General features: G+C 53.9%; 7 protein-coding genes across 7 annotated transcripts; 2 read left to right on the plus strand and 5 right to left on the minus strand.

The window, feature by feature from the left end:
• Nucleotides 1-72: 72 nt before the first annotated feature.
• LDX57_011325 (glycoside hydrolase family 43 protein) lies at nucleotides 73-1,104 on the minus strand (the record flags this gene model as incomplete). The annotated part of the gene is made up of 1 exon (XM_046093071.1): nucleotides 73-1,104. The coding sequence occupies one exon, from the start codon at nucleotides 1,102-1,104 to the stop codon at nucleotides 73-75; it is 1,032 nt and encodes a 343-aa protein (XP_045949049.1).
• A 456-nt stretch (nucleotides 1,105-1,560) lies between these two features.
• Nucleotides 1,561-2,253, minus strand: LDX57_011326 (uncharacterized protein; the record flags this gene model as incomplete). The annotated part of the gene is made up of 1 exon (XM_046093072.1): nucleotides 1,561-2,253. The coding sequence occupies one exon, from the start codon at nucleotides 2,251-2,253 to the stop codon at nucleotides 1,561-1,563; it is 693 nt and encodes a 230-aa protein (XP_045949050.1).
• A 414-nt stretch (nucleotides 2,254-2,667) lies between these two features.
• Nucleotides 2,668-4,965, minus strand: LDX57_011327 (oligopeptidase family protein; the record flags this gene model as incomplete). Its single annotated transcript, XM_046093073.1, has 2 exons — nucleotides 2,668-4,837; nucleotides 4,949-4,965. The coding sequence occupies 2 exons, from the start codon at nucleotides 4,963-4,965 to the stop codon at nucleotides 2,668-2,670; spliced, it is 2,187 nt and encodes a 728-aa protein (XP_045949051.1).
• Nucleotides 4,966-6,281: 1,316 nt separating this feature from the next.
• On the plus strand, nucleotides 6,282-7,073 carry LDX57_011328 (uncharacterized protein; the record flags this gene model as incomplete). The annotated part of the gene is made up of 1 exon (XM_046093074.1): nucleotides 6,282-7,073. One exon carries the CDS (start codon nucleotides 6,282-6,284, stop codon nucleotides 7,071-7,073), a length of 792 nt encoding a protein of 263 aa, XP_045949052.1.
• A 997-nt stretch (nucleotides 7,074-8,070) lies between these two features.
• Nucleotides 8,071-15,030, minus strand: brr2 (ATP-dependent RNA helicase BRR2; the record flags this gene model as incomplete). The annotated part of the gene is made up of 2 exons (XM_046093075.1): nucleotides 8,663-15,030; nucleotides 8,071-8,596 (listed from the first exon to the last, which is right to left on the minus strand). Exons 1-2 carry the CDS (start codon nucleotides 14,764-14,766, stop codon nucleotides 8,071-8,073), a joined length of 6,630 nt encoding a protein of 2,209 aa, XP_045949053.1. The 5' UTR covers nucleotides 14,767-15,030.
• Nucleotides 15,031-15,321: 291 nt separating this feature from the next.
• msh1 (mismatch repair ATPase MSH1) lies at nucleotides 15,322-18,509 on the plus strand. The gene has a single exon (XM_046093076.1). It carries the CDS (start codon nucleotides 15,731-15,733, stop codon nucleotides 18,278-18,280), a length of 2,550 nt encoding a protein of 849 aa, XP_045949054.1. The 5' UTR covers nucleotides 15,322-15,730; the 3' UTR covers nucleotides 18,281-18,509.
• Nucleotides 18,470-19,318, minus strand: LDX57_011331 (ureidoglycolate hydrolase; the record flags this gene model as incomplete). Its single annotated transcript, XM_046093077.1, has 1 exon — nucleotides 18,470-19,318. One exon carries the CDS (start codon nucleotides 19,316-19,318, stop codon nucleotides 18,470-18,472), a length of 849 nt encoding a protein of 282 aa, XP_045949055.1.
• Nucleotides 19,319-19,646: the final 328 nt, after the last annotated feature.

Below are 19,646 nucleotides of genomic sequence, written 5' to 3' on the forward strand. Positions count from 1 at the left end.
AACATAACATACACCCAAAGATGACTATCATCCTTTCATCTCTCCATCGATTCCTTCTCTCAAACTCCACCACTACTTCAAATAAATTTTCCCCTCCTCATCATACCCAATCTCCCTCATCTTCACATTCCTCAAATGACTCACCCCCTTCGACAGCTCACAATCATGATAAAACAAATACCACTTCCCGCGGAACTCCACAATAGAATGATGCGTCGTCCACCCGATCACCGGCTCCAAGATACGGCCCCGATACGTGAACGGACCCCAGGGACTCTCGCCCGTCGCGTACGCCAGGTAATGCGTATCGCCCGTCGAGTAGCTAAAGTAGTAAGTGCCATTGTACTTGTGCATCCACGCAGCCTCGAAGAACCGTCTCTCGTGATCGTCCGCCGCAATGGGCTTGCCCGTCTCGCCGTCAAGAATCTGAAGTTCCTGTACCGGCGTGTCAAACGAGAGCATATCTTCGCTGAGTCGCGCCACGCGAGGGAAAAGGGCTCGTTCGCCCTCCCCAGACGGCTCCTGTGGTCCGGTCTTGGTCGCGTCGAAGACCCATTCCCCTTCTCCTCCATCTCCCTTGGCCTTCGACCAACACTGCAACTGCCCACCCCAAATGCCCCCGAAATACAAATACCCCCTCCCATCCCCACCACCCTTCACCTCATCCACAAACGCCGCCGGGTCAATACTATAACTCCCCTGGATATACCCCTCCTCCGCCTTAAACGGCCCCTCGGGCCTCTCCCCACTGGCCACCCCAATTCGAAACACGCCCTCTTGGTCCCTCGCCGGGAAATACAAATAGTACTTCCCATTGCGGAAGGCCGCGTCGGGGGCCCACAGCTGCTTGGACGCCCAGGGGACGTCGGCGGTGGCGAGGACGACGCCGTGGTCGGTCACGACGGGGCTGGGGGTGTCTGGGTCATCGAGGGAGAAGACGTGGTAGTCTGCCATGGCGTATTGGTCGCCGTTGTCGTTGAAGGGGACGTTGGATTCGATGTCGTGGGAGGGGTAGATGTAGATCTTGTCGTTGAAGACGTGTGCGGAGGGGTCTGCTGTGTAGATGTGGGTGATGAGGGGGGGTGGTGAGGTTGAGGATGACATTTTGATTGTGTTTATCTTGTTCTTGTTCTTGTTTTGATTTTGTGGGGAATTGAATTGAATTGGATTGGATTGGATCGGATGGGCTGGGTTGGGGTTTATGGGGAAGTACTACGGGGTGCGGAGTTATATAGTCAAGATGGCGCTGTTTTATCCGCCGCGTCGGCTAAAGACGCCGTCGTAGTTGAAGACCAAGAATTTACCCCGCGGCAGGACAGACTATCACGGCTAAACGGAGGAATTGTCTACAGGGTGTTCTCACCAGGACGTTCTCCCTAAGGAGTTAGTATGCGCCTATAGGGCTAATTGGCTGATTGGCTCATTCTTGAATCCTAGACGGTAACAGTAGATCAAAAGATCGACAAGGTATCGTGTGTATAACAAAACTGCTTGCTTAAAGGCTAATAAAAACAAACTGGGAACAGATCTGGATAATTAAAGATACACTTATCCGAACTGTCAGTATCCATTCATCTTCAACCGCATCGCGGCGTCCGAGTCCTGTCGCGCATGCAACAGACACTCCTGCCACTCGCGATCCATCCGGGCCAGCATCTCCGCCTCGGTTTCTTCCGGCGGTGCTGCTGGCTGGGCTGGCGGCGGGGGAGGTGGCGCACCAGAGGGGATGACGTAGTCCGGTGAGGTATCCATCATATCGTCATCATAGTCGTCGTCTTCGTCGAAGTTGTCCCCGGGAACAGGCGACTCGCAGCCGCGGAGCCCAATGAATCGGCCGAAGCGCCGTCGCTTCGTGTCGAGATCTACGCCACTCTCGTCGGAGGTTCCCACCCAAGGGGGGATGGTGACGGGGTAGTAGGATGTAGCGGCCACCGGGGGGTAGACTTGATGGTAGTGACGCGCCAGGTCATCCAGCTGACGTGAGGTTAACAGATGATAGGCAAGAATACTGCAGGGAAACTCGGGATGTTGAAGGCCCGTGGTGCTGGAGACGAGCGGACAGAGGGTCGTTTGAAGGTGATTCACGACCGAGTAGAAGAGCGGGTTTATCTGGGAGGTAAAGCGACTGTCAACCGACGACGTCGTGCAGTTCGACGTACTGGTGGGTGAATAGACATACTGAACGTCGGTAGACTTAGGAGTCGGGGGACCGACTGAGAGACGGGGCGGAGGAGTCGAACGATTGCCCTTCATCTTCGACAGGTTCAATTGGGAAGCTGGCTATATTATAAAACCTAGATTTTACCCTGGGCAGGGGGAGACACTATATCCGTCAGCGAAGAGGATTTCTGCAAATGCACAGGAGTTGAATGAATTGAACGTGGTGAGCAGACCAGGTGGATGACAGTGACTTAAATGTTGTTGGAGGCGCCTAGAGAAAGGAATCGTTGAAAGGAGTTCGTCTTTGTTAGGACATAGTGACTCCCAAACTGGGTCTTTGTCAATCCCCATTGAAACCGCGTCCATTGTGCAGCCTTGTCTCAGAGTTTATAGCAAAGCGATAGTGGATTAAATCACCATTGTTCGAGCATAATGAAATAGTCAAATTGCAGCTAACATAAAGATCATTATATTGAAGCCCCGTCCCGATGGAGAGCGAATCCCGGGCTAAGTAAAACGTGGTTGTGAAAGCGCCATTTTACTCAACCCCTTTTCCAGCGAGTTTCTTTTGTTCGACGTATTCTCCGTGGGCGGATTGCTAGCCGGAGGAAGTCCGACATACTTATTGATCCAGTTGAGAACAGTGTTATGCCACAGCAGAGAGTTCTCCGGGTTCAGCACCCAATGATTCTCGTCTGGGAACGTCAGGAACTGACTGTCCACGCCGCGGATTTGCAGAATGTTGAAGGCCGCCAGTCCCTCGGCAATGGTCAGCCGATAATCCAACTCATTGTGGATGATCAGGTGCGGCGTCTGCCACTTGTCAGTGTGTCGAGACGGATCCCACTTGTCCCAGTTCTCGGGCACCTTCCAGATGGGCCCCTCGAGGTCGTGCACGGGGAAGTACATCTCCTCGGTACTAAGCAGTGAGCGCACCGAGAAGACCCCGTCGTGGGTTACCAGAGCCTTAAATCGACGCCCCAAAGGATGGCCTTGGATCCAGTTCATCATGTACCCGCCATACGACGCTCCAAGAGCCACCGCCCGGGTGGTGTCCACGTAGTCCAGGTTCCTTTCAATGTAGTCAAGGCCTTTCTCCAGGTCAACGTAGGGTCGTCCGCCCCAGTTTCCGCGGATCGCATCGGTGAATGCCTGTCCGTAACCAGTACTTCCGGTGGGATTGGGGGTGACGACAACATACCCCTGCTCGGCAAAGACAGCGGGGTTCCAACGCGTGCTCCATTGATCATTCCATGCCCCTTGCGGTCCGCCGTGCACCAGGTAGGCCAGTGGATATTTATTTCCCGGTTTGAAGTGAGACGGCTTCACCACCCAGGCATGGACAGGGTGGTCTTCGTCTCCCTTGAACCAGATCTCGTCGACCTGAGAGGCAGAAAGTCCGAAGCTTGCGCCGCCCCGGCCAATGGATGAAATAACGCGAGTGTTATCGGGAGAAGCGGGATCAACAATGCTCCAGACGCTATTATCGACGAGGCTGTTACTAGAAACAAGCAGGCTGGACGACTGAGACGATACCGGGTAGACCTCTGTAACGTAGCCTGAGGAAGTAATTTTCTTGAGCACATCAGGAGTTGAGTTGCGGATATTGGCGAGGGGAAACTGGTAAAGCACTCCGCGCCCATTCTCCTCAACTTGAACGAACAGCGACTTGTCGTCGTTCGCGAAAGTCAACGCGGATGGGCTCAGCTTCCACAGCCCTTCGCCACCCGACGTCCCAAACGCTTCGATCATCTCACCATTCCACGGGTTCGGTACGTATAGTATGCGGTTCTTGTCCGACTCGTAGCCATCCTCGCGCATCGCCAACAGAGCAATCGAACTACCGTCCGATGAGAGGACCGGAGATGACATAGCACCTTCCAGACCTTTCACGGCACAGATTTTAGACTGCGATGCTTCCATGCTGGTCCAGGAAAACATCGGGCAGTAGTAGCATGAGCACGAGGTGTGCGTGGCCGGGTTCAAACTCGGGTCCTTTGCCACGAAGACAATTGCACTGGGGCTAATGTCAAAGTCACTGGATCCCCCAAACGGTGGGATGGGCGATTCAACGCCAGCCAAGCCGGACACCGATATCAGGTTGGTCAGCCCCGAAACGGAATACTTGCCGGCATGTCTGGTGGCAGGGGACAGCGGGGCGCGCTGAAGCAAGCCATACCAAATGGCATTCCTCTGGGGCTCGATGTACGAGTCCCAGTGTCTGACAAACAGAGAAGTATAGAGCTTGCCCGTGCTGAGAGGCTTCTTGGCATCATGGGGGTTGAACAGCGACCCGTCGGGATTCGCTTTGCCGCTCACCGCAAAACCAATCTTGCCCGGCTCGACGATCGTGACCTTCAGATCGGACACGGGCCCTGGGACGGTTCCTGCCGTGTACGTTTTGTTTATCTCGCGGGCATCGCCGATGATGAAGCTCGTGTTGCCATTGGCCTTTGATTTCAACCACACGATCTGATCGGAATTGTCCAGCCACTGCGGTGAGCTCGCCCCGGGATCATTGGTGACTAGGGCAGAGCGTCCCGTGGTAATGTCTAGCACTCGGATCTCACTGGTCTTCGTATGGGATTCAAACGAGTAGGAGGTCTGAGTATAGACGGCGAGGGTGCCGGAGGAATTGGGGACAGCGCCTGAGCGGCGAGGAGCTCCGAGAAGGACCCTAGAGAAATCAATTATGAATTAGCGTGTAACCATTTTGGAGGCAAAAGGGAGTCCTCTGTAGGCAGAGTTACAGGAACCGCCGGTTTCCCCGCAGCTAGTAGCAACTTACTCTGGGTTGAACTTCATTGATCGAATGGTCATGTCAAAGCTGTTACAGAACTGGAATAAAAATACCGAAAAACGTCTAGTCCAAATAACTGTCAAGGTAGGGGAAGATTGGATGAAGAATGAGAAGAATGAGAAGGAGAGAAGAGAAGAAGAGGTGAGCTCCAGCAGATGCGGAGAAGCAGCAGCCCGTCCCTTTCTTCCTTATCACACCACGGCGCCCAGTCGGGTTTAGCGCGATCAGCCGCTAGTCGGTGGCCCCGTGACACCGGGCGGCCCGATTGGGAAGTCTGTGGATACTCCGGTCCGCCCGTCGCCTCGAGGGTCCTCGAGTCCATCAACTTCAACTTATCGGTGGCACACTGTGTACTCCGGTAGTGTAGAGTGTTTGGAATCAGACCGGTTTTCCACTCTGTATACTCCGGGTACACACTACACTCGGTTGCGTTGCGTTGAGCTGAACTTGCGAGAATGCATACAGTTTGCACCCTTGATGCTGGCGATATATACATCAGAGTGATCCATGTTTTTATAAACGTTCTACGAGGTAGAGAGTTGAACTAATTTAACTAAGCGTTAGATGAAATGACTAGGAGACGATTAATAAGGAAGAAGAGGGACTCCTGCATTCACGAAGTAGAGGTAGACAAATTTGCAACCTCAGGCATTCACAACACCTACAGTTCTGAACCATCTTGTGGCCTCGAATTGGAGTCCGAGAAGGTTAACACTAGGTTTCTTTACACTGGCCGTTTAGACATTCATAAATCATCCGTAGTGACGGGTTCACAAATAGAATCGTTAGAGTTGAACACGGTCCTACACTGGTCCAACCATACTTCATATGATTCGTCTTGGCTTTGATAATGATGTAAGAAGTGAGCCCGACAGGCATTTCCAATAGACGGGATTCAACAGATCAATAGTAACTTTGAGAGAATATGCCTCGAAGACTTGGCGAGCGGAGAGAAGGGAGAGAAAGTACACCGGAGTAGAGAAGACGGGATGGAGCGATGACGTCGGAGGGATTCCCCACGTGCTCAAGCCTCCACTCCGATCTGCCAACGTCATCGACTGCTTTCTTTGTAGTTTGTGCCACCTTTTCATCCCTTCGGATGGAGGACTCCGTGCTATTGACGCTGCACTCACTGGGCATCCACGCCCTACGATGGCGTCACGCCGCATTTCCGAGGAGGAGGGGCTCTACGGTCTAGGTATATATTCATGGCAGATCCGTCCCTTCCTCCCCACCTCCACACTCCACACTCCACTTTGCTACTGCACTAAGTCTACCCACCCAAGTTCGCACTACTGTATATCTATAACCACTACTTAACATGTCTGGCATTCTACACAAGGTCAAGGAGGCTGTGACCCATCATCATCACCATGATACCTCGCACAAGGGTAACAAAGGCCACGCCGAAACCCCCACTACCACCCAAACTCAAGGCCCTCACTCCAGTAACGTCGCCAACAAAGCCGACCCGCGTGTAGACAGCGACCTCGACGGACGCGGTGCCAACCATACCACCACCACCACCTCCTCCTCCGGCCCTTACCTTCACGGCGCAGGCAGTCCCAACGACAAGCCCACCTACAACAGGGCCTGGACCGGCGACTCCGACGGCATCTCCCCGCGAACCAGCACCGTCAACACCAACACCAACGCCTACGACGCACCGGCCACCCAAGACTACAGCACCGGTCCCGCCTCATCCACCGCCGGACCTCACTCCAGCAATGTGGCCAACAAAGCAGACCCGCGCGTGGACAGCGACTTATCAAGCGCCAAGGCGAAGGAAGACACCAGCCGGTTCTACGATGAGGTACACAAGGGAAGCATCGGCGGTGCCGGCATCATCCATGCGTCGGGAAGCAATGGCCCGACCACCACCAAGACCTTTGATCCCCATGCCTGTCTCCCTGGCGGTGACACCAGCGGCGGCGCTCATGCTGCTGCTCCTCAGATCCACTCTTCTTCGGCAGCGGGCAGCAGCTACAATACCCCTGGCAACGGCAGTGCCTCGCACACTGCCGGGCCCTATGACAGCGATGTCGCTAACAAGGTGGACCCCAGAGTGGACTCTGATCTGGATGGCTCTTGTCCTGTGGGTGCCCAGCGTTAGAGATACTAAGTGCGCTTAATCGAAGATGATTGATACCCGCTTGTTTAATACCCGCCTGAGACCAACTCAAGATGTTTTTTCTCTTCTGTATTTTAGCTTTGAACTGAGTTGAGTTGTGTTATCGTTCTTCTATGAAACTGTACTTTAGTCACGAGGTCAATGATGGCTTTAATCAATTTCGCTTTCTGCCGGCTACAGCGAAAATTGTTTTTAATCCCGGTAGGGTCCTAAGCTAAGTTCCGAGTGGAATCCATATAAAACCCGCCGTCGAAAAGGTATCGATTGTCGACAGGCGCTGTACACATAGAATCGAACCCTTACCAGTTTAATCCTTTCTGGATTATTGCGAAGACCTAACTACCACGCATTTCTAATATATAGCATAGGATAACGGCCCAGGTATCCATCACTGTACTTTCTTTTACCGTTCACCAAAATACCCTTCCAGCGCCTTCCGTGGTTAGGAATGAATAATAAGGGGCTGGTTCGTCTCAACTGGCCACCGTGAAGGTCGAGAGGTGGGTGAGCTCGCTCCAAGTTTGTATGGCAAGGGTTCATATCCATATGCACGGCGCCTGGTGGTGAACGACACGTGCTTGGATCGCGCCGCCGCTCTACTCCGTACTATCCCCAACATCCTTCCCCGGAACGGGTACACGGGGGGTCCCTCTGGCTCGACAAGATCGGGGATCAGGCCCGCTCCCTGTTGCAGGTTCCGGGGCCCTGTTCGGACCTTGATCCCAGCGGGTAGTTGTCCCCATGCGTCTCAAGGAGCGGTTATTGTACTGAGCGTTCCTACATTCGCATTCTGACGACTACCGCACCGTTGCAAGTGAATAGAACGGAAGAATACAGTAAACTTGAACTCATCTTTGTCTAACATGATTTCATATAATTACAACAAACCAACAGACCCACTCCATGAACCAAACGAGTCAACATAAATAATTTTGGGAGTATAAATGAGATCAAAAAAATAGGTAACAATACACATCATTTACTCTTCCTCCTCTTCGCTCTCATCCTCCTCCATACCCTCTGCAGCCGTCACAGTGAATGTAGGCGCTTGATCCACACCCACGTAGCTGTCGCTCATCAAGTACAGCGTCAGTTCATGTTCACCCGGCGTAGGCACGATGTACTCCAGACGCAGCTCGAGTTTGTGACCAATAGTGACACGCTTGATAGCGAGCAGGTTCTTGGTCTTCTCGTCTCCCACCACCAGCCACCAGTTCTCCATCTTCTTGTTGGGGTAGAAGGGCGCGTGCACCGTCGTGTCCGGCTCCTCGTCCTCTTCGATTTCTCGTTCGATCTTGACCTTGAGGTAGGCCGGTTCGCCAGAGGTGACGTTCTCGGGGTCCTCCACCTGGAAGTCCAGGTCGATGTTGGGGTATTTCTCGTTGGTGAAGGCGGCGGCCTGGGCCAGCTGCTTGTTGTCCAGCCCGAGACGCTTGATGAGAGTGGGATAGTCCTTGTTCTCGGAGGGGTCCATGGACTCCATGAACTCGAAAATGTCATTGATGCTGCGCGAAGGGGCCGGGTTAGTATCGCTGCGAAACGTGGCTGAGAGAGAGGAATGAGGGACATACTTGTATTCGTTGGCAACCTTGATAACCTCCGGACCAAAGTGGGGGATCTGCTTCAAGGGGCTATCGCGATCCCACATGGCCTGGACCACCATCTGTGACATCTCCATGGCGTTCATGGCATTCAGGTGTCCCTCCGACGAGAGAACGTCCACACATGCGCTGAGCAGGTTGAGGATCTTGCTAACAATGACTTCCTGGTCCTTGGCAAGGTCAATGGGCAGCTGCATGCGCGAGAAGTGCGCCTGCAGCAGCACGAAAGCCTTGAAGTGAGGAGAGTCGTACGCTGCCTCGGACATCTTCACGGGCACGCGGTCGTAAACACGGCGCAGAATGTGCTCCTCATGACGGCGCATTTGGATGGACTCGAATTCCGTGGCAGAGGTGACAATCTCGAGAATACCCTTGAGCTTCGTGCGGGCAGACAGCGAGAGGAGGAAGGTCTGCATGGTAATGAACGAGATGTTGTAGTACGCGCCGATCATCGCCGCGTTCAAGGGAGAAACGCTGTCATCCTCTTCGTCCAGATCGATGATCTTGGCTTCGGTAAGCTCCTTCAGCGTGTTCTCCACGAGTTCGGATAGGAAAGTACTGAGGCCCTCGTGGCTGACATCGCTGAGTCCGTAGAAACTAGGATTAGCAAACAAACGGCGGTAGAAGTAGGTATGCGTCATCCAGTCAACGGCATCCTGCGTTGATGTGATGGTCCGAGTACTAGCCTCGGTCACGAAAGCGTCGTGGAGGTAGGCCTGCAGGTGACTCTCGACGGGCAGAGCTTCGTTGAGGAACTTTTTGTAGTAATCACGCTTCACGGCCGGAACCATCAAGACACCACGCCCGATCTTATCCTCTCCGGGCCGGGAAGCCTTGCCGAACATTTGCAGAATCTCGCTGATAGGATAGTCAATGTACCGATGCTCCCGACCTTCGAAGAACTGTGTTCCCATGACAATAACCAGGTGTGCAGTGAGATTGAGCTCCCAGCAAACATCGCGCGAGGCAAGAAGCACCTGGATGGCACCGATCGTGAAAAGGTGGGAGACAATACGCTTGTCAGTGGGACTCAACGCCTCGTGGTAATATCCGATACCGTGAGACAGCGACTCGGCGAGGGTTCGCTCTTGAACACGGTTCAAAAGAGGGGCCAGTTCGTTGACATCGGCGTTCAGGAACCGATCTTCATCGTCATCGATGGCACAAGCAGCCAGCATATCCATTGCCGTCGAACGTGTCTGCTTCCGGTTCGGCACGAAGACCAGCGCGGGCTTGTCCGGAGACAGCTGCAAGATGGAGAGATATGCGGGTCGCGCCATCGCGAGCATGAGGGAGGGGAAGTGAGGGATGGTAAAGGATTGAAGGTGGAGCTCAAGAGGGACCGGGCGAGCGTGAGGGCTAAAATTGTAAATGGTGTGCTTGTTGGCGCCAATCCACTCGCCAATGTCACGAGCATTGGCCAAGGGCACACTCAATCCAACAAGGCGCAGACCGTTCTCGAGCTGCAGGGCAATGGAGTGCATACGGGAGACCACTACCTCGTACACGTAGCCGCCGTAGCCTCCCAGCATGTGAAGCTCGTCTGCAATAAACAGTTGAACGGTCTGGACGTTCTTACGTCTTTGCCACTGCCTGGAGAGAACGTCCCACTGAGTAGGTGTAGCGAGGACCAGGTCCGCCTGCTCCAAGAGCTTCAGATCAGCCGTTGTTTCACCGGTGAGTTTCACAATATTCTTGCCACCGGCAACATTAGCCAATCGCTTCTCCCAGTCAGCAAGTCGCTGATCAACAAGTTCTTGGAACGGGCTGATGTAAACAGCCCGGCCGGCATCCTCCGTAGACCAGTGTCGAAGCAAAGCAAGCTCGGCACAAACCGTCTTGCCGCTGCCAGTAGGGGCACCGACGAAGACATTGTCATCCGTGTCGAACAAGGACTTGAAGGTCTGCGTCTGGACCTTGTTGAAGTACTGCCAATTGGGATACAGTTGCTGGTAATCCTCGCGCTTGAGCGCCTTGACGGGAGCCCGCTGCATATCCAACAGAGGCGTATGCGGCGGGAAACGCTCGGGGAGAATAAGCTTTTGGAAAGACACGGCGATCTTCGTTTCCGAATGCATCCAACGGTCCGACACAAGCGAAATGAAGTAGTTGGGAGGCATGGGCTCGGTAATAGGGACGGTGAACTCCACAAGGTGTTCGTTCATCTCCGCCTCAGCGTAGGCTTTTCGCAGGACAAACTGATCATGGAAAAGAATGTCCTCGCCGTCGCAGTCTTCAACCAAGATCCAGAAGTCCTGAGCAGTACCGTGCACGCCCTCGTCCCACACGAAGTTAGGCGTGATGGTTAGCTCAACACGGAGCATGGAGCGAGTGATGGGTTGAACCTGAGCTTGCACCTCCAAGCGGGGGAACTTGGCAACGAGGTCACAGACAACTCGACCGGCCTTGGGCATACCCAATAGCTCACCCATGCGCGGAGGGTCAAGATCGAAGTAGCTGGACCAGGGCACGTCGATCCGCTCAGCCTTCTGCATGATATCCCGGGGACAAGTAGGGAACTGGCGCAGCGGCGTCATGGTCGGCCACATCCGCTTCTCTGCCATCTTGCAAAGATCAAGAGCAGTCTTCGCCACGGAAGACCAGCCTTTCTTCAGGGTGATTTCGAACAATGCCCGCAGGATACGTCCGGCAGACTGGGTGACGTAGACCATGTCTGCCATCAAAGCGAGACCGTCGAGTTTGAGTCTTGAAATGTATGCCTGCAAAAGGACATTGATCTTGGAATGGGGCTCATCGATGCCTTCTTTGACAGGAACAGGGACACGGCCTAGAAGTTTCGCCAGCTCGAGTTTCTCATCCTGGCGAACGGGGATGTACTTGAACTCGTCACTAAGAGCGAAGAGGCGGAAAAGCTCAATGGTGGTGATCGATGGCTGGATGTGTTGCGAGTATGTCAACATGGAGTTGTGGCCGATGTAATAATGCGAGGCAATCCGACCCAGCTCGGTGGATTGCAAACGACCAGCCTTCTTCTCATACTTAACAAGACCAGCCCGTTCCAAGATGGTCGCCGCAGAGTGAACGAGATCAACACGCTTCTGTTCCAATGCATCGTCGTTCTCGTAATCCGCTCCAACACTGTACAATCCAGGAGAGCGAAGCATCCGCACAAAGAGGTAAGTGTAACCTAACCAATCAACGGCCTCATCCCGCGTTCGGATGTTTCCAAGAACAATCTCCGCATTCATGTTGTCGGCGAGTTTGCTCATGAGCTGACTCTCAATGGGCAGTTGCTGGTTCATGAGGGAAAGGTAGTACTGAATCTCGGTCTGGGATGTGATGATAATACCTTCACCAAACGTGTCATATTGAGGACGACCAGCTCGACCCAGCATCTGCAGCACATCCTGGGGACTGAGCTCGACCCAGCTACCCTTCTCTGGCGAGTAGATCTGCGTACCCTTGATGATGACGGTGTGGGCAGGAAGGTTGACACCCCACGCAAGAGTGGACGTGCAAACCAAGACCTGAATGCTGCCATCGGCGAAGAGGGCCTGAACCGAATCACGATCAGCAAGACTCAGACCAGCATGGTGGATACCAAAACCATATGGCATCAGGTCCTTGAGCGATGCGTCATCAACTGATTCAGCTTCTTCCGACAGAATGGCCCTGCTAGCAGCATCGCTCCGCAGAATTTGACCTATCGTCTCCATCTCAAGAGCCTTGTCTCTGATGTACTTGGCGGTCTTGGCCGTTTCCTTCCGGGAGTGAACGAAAATCAACATTTGGTTTCGGCGCTGGCCGACCTGCTCGAGAACTTTGTTGTAGCAGATGTCGTTCATGGTTTTCAGTTGCTTGATGGCCTTCTTGTCAGTAACACCGATGAATTCCTGCTTCAGCGGGCACGGCCTGTAGGACCCATCGAAGTGGAACAAGCCCTTAACAGGGTCCACACGCAAGAAGCTTCCGACATCCCGGTAGTTGGGAAGAGTGGCACTAAGACCGACGATACGTGCTGGATCGCCAGTCTGCTCGCCCTTGCGAATGGACCTGCTCACGATGCTCTCAATCACGGGACCACGGTCATCGTGAAGCAGATGGATTTCGTCGATAATAACCAGGCGCACAAGTTTCGTGTAGCTGGTTTCAGACGCCTTTCTCGTGATGACATCGAACTTTTCGGGGGTCGTGACAATGATCTGGGTCTCGGCGATTTGCTGCTTCGTAAGCTGGCGATCTCCCGTAAGCTCAGCAACCCTAATGCCGTAAGGCTCAAGACGCTTGCCAAGGTTGCCGACTTGCTCTTGGACCAGAGCTTTCAGAGGAGAGATATAGACAATCTTGAAGTCGTCAAGCATGATCTCTCCAGTTTCCGGGTTTCGATTCTTCCCGATCTCTCGTAGAATCGTGAGCATGGCGACGTTGGTCTTTCCGGACCCCGTGGGTGCGCAAACAAGCATGTTTCCATCGTCGTGGAAGGCTGTGGGATAACATTTGGTTTGAATGCGATTGAGTTCCTTGGAGCTCCCGAAACCGACGCGAGCCCATTCGGGCAGCTCCGTGGTCGGGATGTTTTTCTCGCCAGGATCTCTCTTGGCCTTCGGGGGCGGTACGTGAATTTCTTCGTAACCCTTGAACGTACGCTTGGTGGAGCCCTGGGGTAGTTTGACGTTGGGGTTCGTCATAAGATGGTTGCCCTGGTGGAACACAAGGTTCTCCAGGTTGATCAGTCTCTTGGGTTGGAGACCACCAACAACACCACCATCTGCCGGCTTTTGCTCGGGAGCAGGCGCGCTGGGTACATCGACGTCCATCAGATCAAGCTTGATCTTCTTCTCAGGCCGTCCTGTCTCTTCTTCACGGGCTGTCTTCCCACGGATTTCATCCAAAATAGCACGATGTCCAGCCTCCACCATTTCGACTTCGACGAGATTGCGCGCATCCGCATCTTCGGCTACCCGACGCCAGCGAGTTGCCCAAACAATCTTATCGCGGTTGGTTACTAGTTTGGCGACAAGATCGGGGTGGTCGTAATCGAACAAGTCCATGAGGTCGTTTTCGACGTCTCGCAGCGGCTTCTCTGCGCCGTCTTCTCCCTTGCCACCAAGAATCTCAAGGGCCCCGGTGGCCTTCTCTTGTTGAATATGGGCATCCGAGTAAGCGTTTCCGATCTGGCGCTGGAGCCAGTAGGCATCAATCTCCCGGGCGGGGACGTGAAGACCCTTGTCGCGGCGATCCTCACCGCGAGACAAACCACCATCAATGATCATTTCCTCAGTACCATCTAGGTTCTCAAGATCCGCCTTCTCGGTCGTTGTTTCATCAACACCAGGTACGTCTTGCTGGTCCGCCTCTTCTTCATCCGAGTCTTCATCACGGACTTCATCAACGGTACCCATGCGCTCGTCGTCTTCATCCTCTTCGTCGAAGACAACGGCGACACCTTGTCGCTCATCAAGCTCTTCACCGCCTTCGCCCTCGACGCCGCCGTCCATGTCTTCGTCGTCGTCCTGTGCATCGTAGTCGGTGATCTTCTTGCTCAGGTTCATGAGCTCATTAAATTCCTTGGGGTCCATCGAGCTTCCAAGCAGATCATCTACCTCCTTCTTCTTATCAAACTCCTTCATTTCTTCATCTTTAAGAAGTTCCAGGACGGCATCGGCGGCACTTCGAACGACTTCGTGCGGAACATCGCCAAGATGGCCGGCGGTCGTTGTGAGGATGAGATCGTAGGTAGCGCGAGTGGCAGGTGTGCGAGGGCGATACTTCAGGCCTTCAACCAAAGCATCAGCAGCGGACAGAATGCCCTGACCCCGTAGTTGAGCCGGCTGGCCTCGTTGGCGTTTCTTCTGCTCTCGGGCGAGCACATCTTCTCCCTCTCGGATGGCGCCCCGCTCGATATCTGTTGGCTCCACAGCTTTCTTTTTCGACTTCGGCGCATTGTCGCGTGCGACGTTGCTACCCATCTCCCGGATGCTGATGCGACTTGCGAGGGATTCCGGGTCTCCGGTCGGTTCATCGTTGACGCGAGAAATAAAACGACGGTCCGCCTGGAGAACCAGGTTGGACATCGCCGAGTATTTGTACTGTGAAATATTTTGGTCCGCCATTTTGATTAAGATGTAATGCAATTAACAGTTCCACAAATGAAGAAAAAAGAAAGAGAGAATCGTGTCACGACTTGTTCGAGTCGGCCGGGGAAGGCTCGGGGGAGCTCTGGGATCAACCGGCGCGTCGAGACTCCTGCGACAAGAAATGAATTCTGGAATGAGTAAAAATCTTCTGATAGGCTTCACAAACCTGAAGCATCCTCCTGCAGCAGGCAAGCTCACTTGGTGGTGTAGGATCGCAAGCTGCCTGAGATTGTTGCGTGGTTGTGAAGAGTTGCGTCGAGCGTCGGGAAGTTCTGTCCGCAGATTTCGGTGGCGAAGCGGGAAGGTTTGGCGAGTGGCAGCCTGAGGTATACATTACTCCCGCGGCTTTGGTCCTGCCAGGAACACGAACAATCCAGACCCTCTCCAAACTCTCCGCGACAACTCTCGTTTGGGGACCATGCGCCTCAATGGCCCTTCCATCGCTCGTCTGACCTCGCGACGCTTTTGCTCGACTGCCAAGATCAATGTCTCCCGTTTAAATCGCTGCCATGCGTGTCCCACGATCAGTCAGGGTGCAGCCCGCCCATCGCTGCGCGTCGCGACGCCTATACCGACATCACACTTGACATTCAGGAGAGGTGCAAAAACGAAATCAACCGTGAAGCTGAAGGACCTACCACAGGGAGCGCTTAAATTGGAGCCATATACCGATACCGTTGACGATGCACCAAGATATCCAACAGTCGTGCAAGGGCACAAGAACAACATGCAGAAATTTAAGAACTGTGTGATTTTGACCAGAGTAGGAGGCTTCTACGAGGTACGGATGACAATGCCGATACGGCCTAGGGGTTTCAAAGAGGTGACATGAAGTAAATGCCTGACCAGATTCCAGCTTTACTTTGAGCAAGCCGAAGAGCTGGGCCCTTTACTAAACCTGAAGGTTGCTTCGAAGAAGACCAGTGCAGGCCCCGTGCCCATGGCCGGATTTCCGTTTTTTCAATTAGATCGCTTCTTAAAGACACTGGTGCAGGATCTCAACAAGTACGTAGCGATTAGCGAGGAGTTCGCCCCTAGCACGGATGACAGGACACGCTCGACCGGCCTTTTGTTTGATCGGAAAGTGACCAGAATCATCACTCCTGGGACATTGATCGATGAGAAGTTCATGGATCCTTCAGAGAACAACTTCTTGCTGGCTATATACATTGATATTCCGGCGTTGCAAGCACAACTGGAACAACAACAGGACGGATCCTCATATCAACATATTCTGTCGTCTGCATCGCAGCATGTAGGCCTATCCTGGCTAGATCTCTCAACGGGCGACTTCTTTACCCAGCTTACCACGGCGCAAATGCTCCCCTCGGCTATTGCGAGGATCGGCGCGCGTGAGATAGTGGTTGATCAAGGTCTCCAGGATCTGATCGGGCAGGAGTTGCAATCGCTCATCGGGCACGACCAGCGCCTGATGACCCTTTTCCAGTTTCGTGGGGATATCTTGCCAATGTCTCAGTGGGGTTCCATGTTAGAAGCGCCCATCAATGCAAAGGCAATGGACTCATTCACCCGAGAGGAAGTGGCTGCCGGTTCTAGCCTCTTGGAGTATATCAGAGAACAACTTCAAGGTTCAAACATGAAACTTCAGCCCCCGCGCCGTCGGCACTTGGATGAATCAATGAACATTGACCGTAACAGTCTACGAGGCTTAGAGATTCTCGAATCAGCCCGTGATGGGTTTGGGAAAGGCAGTCTGTTGCATGCAGTTCGCCGCACGTCGACTAAGAGTGGAGCACGCCTTTTGAGAGATCGTCTTACATCTCCGTCTACTTCTTTAGAGGTAATTAACGAGCGGTTGGATCTCGTTTCACTCTTTATCACCGATTATGAACTACGTGATAGCGTAATACAGCTACTGAAACGGAGCTATGATTCTCAACGCTTAGTTCAGAAGTTTACCCTGGGCCGAGGGGATCCCGATGATCTGATATGTTTGTCTCGGGCTATAGAGGCATCGAAAGAGATTAGAAGGGTTATGTCCGTTTCTACTCACCAGGGACACACTAGCCCTTATGCCTCCAGCCTAGTGGCGATGATTAATCGATTGCATCTCGACGGGCCATCAGCGCTGGCAGACAGGATTCTGGCAGCCATTGACGAAGAGGGTCTGCAGCAGAAGCAGCGAATCGACGATGACACGGCTGCAGAGGCGGCCACCCTGGCACAAGAGGTGGCTACGAATGAGGGCGTGCCGTCGGATCTGGAGGCGCTGCCGAAGAAAGTTAGAGCAAAGAATAGCGATCGATCGAACGCCGCGACCGACGAGCTTTCGGATGTTGAGTCCTGGATCATGAGGCGCGATGCAAGCCCGGCACTCCACAAGCTTCATCAATCATTGGCGAGCTTGCAGGATGAGAAAGTTACTCTGACTCAGACACTCCGTGACGCGGTCGGGTCGTCCGCGTTGTCTCTCAAATGGACACCTGGCCTAGGACACATTTGCCATGTCAAGGGACCTAAGGTTTCACAGCAGGCATTAGAGGAATTGGGGGTCACGCGAAATGTTTCGTCAACCAAGTCCACACGATCTTTTTACCTCCCTGCCTGGACGGAGCTCGGCGGACGAATCGATCAGGTCAAGCTCCAGATCCGACAAGAGGAGCAGGCAATTTTCGAAAATCTACGCCGGGAGGTGATTTTGAACCTTGTGAAAATTCGACGCAACGCGGCGGTAATGGACGAGCTTGACGTTGGGTGCTCCTTTGCGACGCTGGCAGAAGAGCAGCATCTCACCCGTCCTATTCTCACGCAGGGAACCAGCCACAAGATTGTGGGCGGACGACACCCGACGGTCAAACTTGGGCTTGAAGAGCAGGGGCGACGCTTCGTCAGCAACGACTGCTTTTTAGGAGGGTCTGAACGCATCTGGCTCGTCACCGGGCCTAACATGGCCGGTAAAAGCACATTTCTCCGCCAGAACGCGTTGATCACGATTCTTGCGCAGATTGGATCCTTCGTGCCCGCCGAGTATGCGGAGATTGGAATGGTCGACCAAATCTTCAGTCGGATCGGGGCCGCCGACGACCTCTTCCGGGACCAGTCGACTTTCATGGTGGAGATGCTAGAGACCGCGACTATCTTGAAGCAGGCCACCCCTCGCTCTTTCGTGATCATGGACGAGGTTGGGCGAGGGACGACGCCGGAGGACGGAACGGCGGTCAGCTTCGCGTGCCTGCATCACCTGCATTATCGCAACCAATGCCGGACGCTGTTCGCGACCCATTTTCACGCCCTTGCAGATATGACACAGGACTTTGGAGCGCTCGGGCGATACTGCACAGATGTTAAGGAAACGGCTTCGGGTTCGTTCTCCTTCGTCCACCGACTCCGCAAGGGAGTTAACCGTGAGTCTCACGCCTTGAAGGTAGCCCAGCTGGCCGGGCTGCCTTCGGAGACTATCGACATGGCCCATGCTGTTCGGCAGAGCATCCAGAAAGAGGTGAATGTCAATGGGGAGCCTGCGTCATGAAAGCAGACATGCGTGTTGTTGGATCATTCGTATCCACGTATGTATGTATTCCTGTATGTACAATAGCATCTGTTTCCACTGTTCAAGATACCACTCAATTCAATTCCGTTTCCCATTTCAATCCCTCAACATCCTCGTTGATAGATACCCTTGCTTCTTTTTCCACTTCCCATCACCGCACGGCCTCCCCTAAAGCTTCGCCTTAACCACCCCACCCCTCAACGACCCCAACACCGCATCCCTCCCCAACTCCACTACCACGCCCTCCCCAAACGCCGCTTCCTGACAATCCTCATCCCCAACACCGTTCACAAACTGCGCCACAACAAAATCCACCCTCCGCTTCCCCACCACCACCATCGGCGCATGCCACGTCCCAGCCCCATAGGTAACGGCCTGTCCGCCACGCGCCACAAACGCCCTCAGATTCTGCAGATCCGGCGGGTCGCGAATGGTCGTGGAGCCCGAATCCGTCGTCGCCGTGACGGTCTGGCCCTTGAGCGTGGGCGCTACGATGACGAGGTAATACGGTTCTTCTTCTTCTTTTCCCTCGTTCGCCCGCCATAGGGGTCCTTCAGCACTAGATCTGGTGCTGGGCTGGCTGGATAAATCGATCGGGATGAATGTCTGCGTCGTGAAGGGGTGGCGTTCGAGGATGCGCACGTCGAAAACGGGTGTTTTTGGCGATTGCGACTGCGATTGCGTCTTCGTCCCATGTCGAGCAGATTCAATCGTGCGCAGCTGTCGCGGAAAACAGCAGAACATGCTCATGCGAGCGGAGGCGGCGCGGCCGCTGGGACATGCGCCGGCATATTGGTCCAGGAGCGGGGACACGGGGCTGTATTTGAGGGCGGAGGACTGGTTGGCGAGTTCTGGGGAGGGGTGGTGAGGTGGGAGAGAGGAGAGGTCTGCTGGTGCTGCGGAGAGATGGCGGGGGAGAGGCGAGACGATGGCGGTGCCGAATGGGGCGAAGGACTCTGGGGTGAGTGGTTCGGGGGTGAGATGGAGGGTTGGGTTGGAGGGGAGAGTTGGGGCCATTGTTTTGGTGGTAGTTGGACTGTAAGGGTAGGAGGTGATTTGAAACTGAGAGGAGATTGTAGAAAGAGAAGACAAGGACCGGCCTTGTGAGGTGAGTACTAGTTGGGTTTTAAAGAACAGGAGAACATTGCTAAAGGAAAGTAGGTCCGTCGGGAGTCGCCGTGGAGCCGGAGTCAGAGTGCCAAGATTAAGTGCCAACGCCGAATAGAATTGTGAAATGAACTAAGACTACTCCGTAGAGAGCTAAGATATTGAGCAAGTAAGATAAGAAGATGCGATTCTCCACCTCGAAAGCTCCTAAGAGCTCCGTCACATGATCGGTGCAGTC

Source organism: Aspergillus melleus, assembly GCF_016097325.1.
Source record: "Aspergillus melleus strain CBS 546.65 chromosome Unknown contig7, whole genome shotgun sequence".
Classification (NCBI taxonomy): domain Eukaryota; kingdom Fungi; phylum Ascomycota; class Eurotiomycetes; order Eurotiales; family Aspergillaceae; genus Aspergillus; species Aspergillus melleus.

What these genes read in the sequence shown, in the direction of transcription:
- msh1 (XM_046093076.1), top strand. Translation starts at nt 15,731, where the DNA reads ATGGCCGGATTTCCGTTTTTTCAATTAGATCGCTTCTTAAAGACACTG.